Consider the following 7335-nt stretch of genomic DNA (forward strand, 5'->3'; position numbering starts at 1 on the left):
GTCTTGTTGGTCATCTATACAAAACTGGCATTTGAAACAGAAAGACTGATTATCAGTATTTACCTGTACTTCTACTAAAATCGCTACCTATATAGTCGCCTTCCTCAATCACGAGGAAGAACCCCCTAACAATCTTAATCCTTACTTCTTTTATCATAATGTCTTTCTACATCAGTTTCATAAGGGTTCAGGGGATAGAGAATCTACGGAAGTCTATTTTACACGTGCGAAGTTTCAGCTCGTTCTTAATTAATATAGAAAATGAAAATACTATATGCCAGAAAAAAAAGAGGAAGCACAGTTCTTGACATTGGCAACACTCAATTCTGTGGCTACTTGACTTGTATTTTCCCCTGTGACGTCATCAGCCATGTGCTCAGTGACGTTGCCTTCCAGAACCCTGTTTAAGTCACCCCTCCCTCCTCCTCCCGCTGTGTCTCTGCTGTTTTCCCACTTTCATTTTTTTCGTAAAGATAATTAGCTAATAATTAATTAATCAGTAAATGATATATTAATACCTGAATAAAAAATAATATCAGGGAAAAGAAACTTAAAAAAAAATGGGTGGAATCTAATAACTTACGTGTACAGTGTTATTTATCATATTTTAGCAGTATCAATACCCCTGTCACATTCATCTTATAATCGAATGTAGGGTGTGTGCTTGTATTTTTTTCTTACAAATGCTTATACAATAGTTAATCCTCGGAGGGAGGAAGAGTGAGAGGAAAGGAGGAAATGGAAGAAGAGGCAGGTACAGGCAGGAAGGATGAATAGAGGACGGCAGGCAGGGAAGGGGAAGTGTGCGTATGTCTATACGAATATGTATGTTTTCACAAGACCTTTCATAATTTTGAAGACTGTGGTAAAGTGGGACGGGGGAAGTTTTAATCAAACTGATTTCAATGGAAATTCCTTTATCTAATATAATGTATTTACGTCATTCGCAATGCGATAAAGTGGGTTTATGGTTGATTGTACTTCATATCCATGTTCAGTTTGATTATAATTTAGACCCCAGGGATTAAAACAATGCAAGATGTCTATATATAAAAAAATTATTATTAAAGAATGAATATCTACACATCACAGATTTCCTATCTTCCATTATAAACTGGAAAACCAATAATTCCTTACTAGCGATAACCACATTTAAAAGGGGAGGTGATTGTTGAAAAATGAGGGAGGTTTGCATACGTGTTCTCCCAAACACCTATCAAAGCAACACTTATCGAGGCCAGCACACTTGTAGTCGTTGGAACAGGTAGTGGGGGGTCCATGGAATCGTGGGCATGTAGGACGGACTTGTGGGCAATTGAGTGGCTTGGTACCAACAGGTGTCTCTGGTTCATGCACCGTCTCGCAGCAGTAGGCTTGGCCCTCCGGAGTCTTGCACCAATATCTGCATTGGCTTGGGGCATTAGAAATTCCACCGCCAATAATAGCACTACCACCGTGGATGCCACCTCCATGGATACCACCACCATGAATTCCACTACCATGGATTCCGTCACCATGAATACCAGCGCCGAAGAAACCGCCTCCCTGGACGCCTCCGAAGCCTCCAGGAAGGAATCTGTTGGATCCTTGTCCACCTCTCCTACGGTCTACACCGGCGGAGACGGCCACCAGGAGGCAACACGTAATCGCGGCTTTGATACTCTGCAAGAAGAGATGACGAAATAATACATCATGATACATATTAGTTTACTGTTGTTAGATTTAAAGTATATATATATATATATAGTATAATGCATCTTGCTACTCACATTCATTGTTGGTTAGAGGATAGCTGTGTAATGTAGAGAATTGAAGATGTAACGTCGCTTATATACTGGAACTGGTGCCCGCCTCCCATCCCCCTCCCCTACCTCTCCGCTACGCCAGCCGGGATATCCCAAGCCAGCGGCGTGAACTTCCATGTATCGCGTATGGTTTTCCATTTCACTTCTTGCGAAATACTTTAATTCCCCTTCCCTTTTTTTCACTAATGACGAAGATCAAAGTGACAGTAACAGAAACAAAAGGAACGGAAAAAAGTCAGCCAGCAGGAAAATGAGTGTTTAATTATTAAATACGGGTCAGCTAAACAAAAATGGCATTTGGCATATATTCAATCATGGACATGAGGAAGGTGGGGAGTGCAAACATGATGGAAGAAGGGAGGAGGGTAAAGCGGGAACAGGGTGTAAACAGGACCAAAGAAGGAAGAGAGAATACTAGCAGAATAGAAGGAGGGGAAGGGTACAAGCAGTATATGTGGCAAAGTATATGTAGATTGAGGGAGGGAAGAGAGCTCAAACGGAATGGAAGGAGGCAGGTAATGAGGGGGGACGGGATGGAGCGAAGAGTGTACAAAGAGATTGGAAAGAGATAGGGTGAGGCAAAGGAAGAAGGGTGCACGTAAGTATCAGGCATGGATGGAGGGAATGATGGAAGGAGCAGGTTACAGACAGGATGGATGAAGGAGGAAAGAGGGAGAGGGAGAGTGAATGGAAGGGTTGCTAAGTAATTTCCAAACTCTACGACGTCAAACTAAACAGTTTCTGCATAATTATGAAGTTCTCTGTATGGTTTAACATGTGTTGCTGTAGCAAATGTAAATTTCACTATGCAGTTTACATTCACAAAATGACATACGGATATAGATTATGATAAAACTCCTTCGAATTAGTTAAGAAAGAAGTGAATTCGCATTCAAAAAGTGGTATGACAGCCATATATATCCCTACTTAAGATTAAATTAATCAAGTATTACTCGCAAACCAAGTCAATGAATTAGAAAAAAAGGAAGAGATTCCTGAAGATGGCAACACTTGACGCGAAGACCCGTTCTATATTCTGTGACGTCATTGGCCACAAACTTGATGACTTGACTGTGACGACACCTTCTAAAACCCAGTGTTGTTGTTTTTCCCCGGCTATCCTCCCTCCCTCTGTTGATGTAACTTTGTAACCTCTCTCCTCGTGTTCTTGATATTTGCATGGGCGATAGTATATGAGCATATACAGACATTTATACATTTACTAGCTCTTTTATAGTTTTTAAGATAGTGATAACCAGAGGTAGGGGAATCTCCATCGTAACAAATGCCCATAACATTATGAGTTTTACTTCATTCACAATACAGTAAATCAGGCTTTTATGGTTGGCTATAATATATAACGAGGTATCAAATAAAATGGATTTATATACATACATTAATATATGCATATATACAGTAATATATACTGTGTATATGTATATATATATATATATATATATATATATATATATATATATATATATATATATATATATATATATATATATAATATATAATATATATATATATATATATATATATATATAACGATTTAATATTGAAAATAAATACCCAAAAATCACAGCTTTCCTATTTCCCGTTATTAACCGATAGCCCATTATTAATAATAATTTCCTTTCATAGGGGAGATAACCTAACCTAACCCAAGATATTCTATACAATCCTAGGAACCTGTTGTTAAAATAGGGATCAACTTAACAAACAAGCATCAAAAAGTTCAGTACTCATTAAGCATGCATATATATATATACTATAAGAAAACATTGTTATAACACAAATTTCTCCCCATGTTATCAGTCGGAAAATCCCATTCATTCTTTGCTCGAGATAACCAGAAATGGAAAATGTTTGCTGGAAAAAGTGCGTGTTTCTTAAAACATGGAAACACAAGAATACATGGATATGCATACTTGAATCGCCATGTATTCCTAATTCAATGTATTAAGAAAACAGTGCCTATAAAAAAAGTATTTATGAAGAAAACAGTGCCTATAAAAAGAAGTATTTATGGATCACTCTTGATACGATAAATTAGTAGTAAAGTTTTCGAGATTTTTCAAGGCTGATAAGACTCACTAGCAATTATATGTATTTCAGTTGAAGATAAAATTCAGACGCATCTGATAAAAAGTGATGGAGCAAAAATTATTCGTATTACTTTATTCCAGTGTTCTGTTTCATTATGATGTAGACGAAGGGAACAAAGAAATGCAAGGAAGTATAAACATATAAGGATTTATTATTCAATAATAAATATCTACAAATCAAAGATTTACTATTTTCCGTTATCAACCGGAACATCAATGGCTCTTTATTAGCAATAACCAAATTTAAAAGCGGAGATGGTTATTTAAAAATGAGGGAGGTCTACACACGTGTTCTCCCAAATATCTGTTGAAGCAACACTTATCGAGGCCAGCACACTTGTAGTAGTTGGAACATGTAATGGGGGGTCCTGGAAACGCGGGCATGTAGGACGGACTTGTGGGCAATGAGTGTCTTGGTTCCAACAGGTGTCTCTGGTTCATGCAGCAGTAGGCTGACCTCCGGAGTCTTGCCCCAATAGCTGCATTGGCTTGGGCCATTGGAGATTCCACCGCCGATAATAGCACTACCACCGTGGATTCCACCACCATGAATACCGCCGCCGAAGAGTCCACCTCCGTGGACGCCAGCGAAGCTTCCAGAAAGGAATCTGTTGGATCCTTGCCCACCTTTCCTTTAGTCTACACCGGCGGAGACGGCCACCAAGACCGATGGCTCTTTATTAGCAATAACCACCTTTAAAAGGGGAGATGATTATTGAAAAAATGAGGGAGGTTTGCATACGTGTTCTCCCAAACACCTGTCGAAGCAACACTTATCGAGGCCAGCACACTTGTAGTCGTTGGAACAGGTATTGGGGGGACCATGGAATCGTGGGCATGTGGGACGGACTTGTGGGCAATTGAGTGGCTTGGTGCCAACAGGTGTCTCTGGTTCATGCACCGTCTCGCAGCAGTAGGCTTGACCCTCCGGAGTCTTGCACCAATATCTGCATTCACTTGGGCCATTAGAGATTCCACTGCCGATAATAGCACTACCACCGTGTATTCCACTATGGATACCTCCATCATGAATTCCACCATGGATTCCGCCACCATTAAAACCGCTGCCGAAGATATCGCCTCGTGGACGCCAGCGAAGCCTCCAGGAAGGAATCTGTTGGATCCTTGTCCACCTCTCCTTCGGTCTACACCGGCGGAGACGGTCACCAGGAGGCAACACACAATCACGGCTTTGATGCTCTGTAAGAGGAGATAACAAAATTATCGACTCTGATATGTAAAGAATTAGTTGTGCTTATAAAACCACTATGACGACCCAGTGTTTAAAGAGTTAAGACAACATAATTAAAAAATATATATATAAGAAATAGAGCGAAACATAGTTATCATCGTATCTCGAAAGATGTACTCACATTCATTGCTGACCAGAGGTGTCTGTGTAATGTGGCGAGTGCGAGTTGCAACCTCGTTTATATACAGGAACTGGCAACTACCCCTCCCCACCCCTCACATGTCTCGCCAGTCGGGATATCCCGTGACGCAACTATGACGTTTCCTGCCAAGTTAAATTCCCAGGGGTCGTTGTTACGTCTCGTGCAAATAATAATCTTTCTGTTGAACCAGACATCGGTTACTCTTTCTGTTTACCTTTATGGTAAAGTTAAAAAGGGCGCTGAAAATAGATAGAACAGTAAGAGGTTTTACAAAGAAATGCCTAGATTTCTCATCATTATAATAATTTTATCACTCGTGTCGGTAATATTTGCACCAATTAATTTTATTAGCTATAATCGATACCATGATTATCTCTAGTGATAGTAGTCCTATTATTTTTTGTATAGGTATTTCCTTTTGTTCATTAGTACAGTAACTTTAAGATTTAAGATTTTCCTTTGTATAAAGTGGACTGTTACTAACATCGCTGTTATCATTATCAATAAGATTATTGTTATTGAGGATTTTTTGTTGCTATTATTCTGATAAATACAAAGGATATAATTATCATCATTACATATACTGTAATAATTTCTTGTCAGATTATACCGACAATAAAATCGTATTGACAGGTAAATGACAGGTTATACAGGTTACTTTTTTCAGGTGAGAAACTTTGGGCTCGATGACGTCACACTATGTTATAGTATTACACTATATCTAATTCTACAATGGAATGAATAAGCCAATCATATGCATTACAAAACAATATTCCCACATTCACCAGGTATTAAATTGATTCACTGCCGTCCAAAACCATAAGTATACCTTTAGAGTAGACCATAATATATATGTTGGTTTTCACTTCAGAGTAGAGCAATTTATAGCGTTGTCTGTTGCCTGGCTCTTTCAGCCACTATGAAACATGGATTGCCAACGAAAATTCAGTAGATCAAAGGAGAGGGCAGCGATCAAAGAGATTCGATTACTGTTAAACTACTCCTGGAGAACAGGATCGGAATGGGTTAGAATTTGCTTTTTTTTCCATAAGCCATATTAATAACAACGAAATAGAATGCTTAACAGAGTGTGTTTTACTTTGTTGTTTGAAACAAGATTATACAGAAGGTGAAATAGATGAAAATTTACCACCCAAGATACTCTATACAAACCTACGAGATCTGTTGTTAAAATGGGGATCAGAGGAATAAACAAACATCAGAAAGCTGAGTATTCACTAAGTATTCATAGATTTACTATAAGAAAAAAAGTACTGTCAAATCACAGATTTCACATCCTCCGTCAATAAATATTCCTAATCCAATATATGCATAAAACTGCCTACAAAATCAAGTTTTATGCAACATTCATAATATGATAAATTAGTAGAAAAACGTTTAAACATTTTCATGGCTCGTGAGATACAGTTCATGCATTTCGACTTTATATTCACCTGAAATTATATGTATTTGGATGAAGATAAAATTCAAACATATGTGCCATAAACATATCAGTTCTTATTCGCATCTACATTTATCACAACGAACTCAGTTCCACGAAAAACTAGGCTTATTTACTACCCTTTTTGATTTAAAAAATGATAGATCTATATATATTCCGTTTACTTTTTTCCAGGGTTCCATTTGATTATTCTAATCTAGACGAAGGGAACAAAGAAATGCAAATTAAAACATATAAGATTTATTATTCAAAAATAAATATCTATGAATCACATATTTTCTATCTTCCGTTACCAACCGGAAAACCGATGATTATATATTAGCAATAACCACCCTTAAAAGGGGAGATGATTATTGAAAAATGAGGGAGGTTTGCACACGTGTTCTCCCAAACACCTGTCAAAGCAACACTTATCGAGGCCAGCACACTTGTAGTCGTTGGAACAGGTATGGGAGGCCCATGGAAACGTGGGCATGTAGGACGGACTTGTGGGCAATTGAGTGGCTTGTACCAACAGGGTCTCTGGTTCATGCACCGTCTCGAGCAGTGGCTTGGACCCGGGGCCC

General features: G+C 38.5%; 2 protein-coding genes across 2 annotated transcripts; both read right to left on the bottom strand.

The window, feature by feature from the left end:
• Nucleotides 1-1042: 1042 nt before the first annotated feature.
• On the bottom strand, nucleotides 1043-1795 carry LOC119568380. Its single transcript, XM_037916853.1, has 2 exons — nucleotides 1770-1795; nucleotides 1043-1662 (listed from the first exon to the last, which is right to left on the bottom strand). Exons 1-2 carry the CDS (start codon nucleotides 1773-1775, stop codon nucleotides 1153-1155), a joined length of 516 nt encoding a protein of 171 aa, XP_037772781.1. The 5' UTR covers nucleotides 1776-1795; the 3' UTR covers nucleotides 1043-1152.
• Nucleotides 1796-4539: 2744 nt separating this feature from the next.
• On the bottom strand, nucleotides 4540-4991 carry LOC119568316 (whey acidic protein-like; the record flags this gene model as incomplete). The annotated part of the gene is made up of 1 exon (XM_037916771.1): nucleotides 4540-4991. A coding segment is annotated over one exon (366 nt), but the record flags the coding sequence as incomplete, so codon positions are not given.
• Between the last annotated feature and the right edge of the window lie 2344 nt (nucleotides 4992-7335).

Source organism: Penaeus monodon, chromosome 43 (genome assembly GCF_015228065.2).
Source record: "Penaeus monodon isolate SGIC_2016 chromosome 43, NSTDA_Pmon_1, whole genome shotgun sequence".
Lineage (NCBI taxonomy): Eukaryota > Metazoa > Arthropoda > Malacostraca > Decapoda > Penaeidae > Penaeus > Penaeus monodon.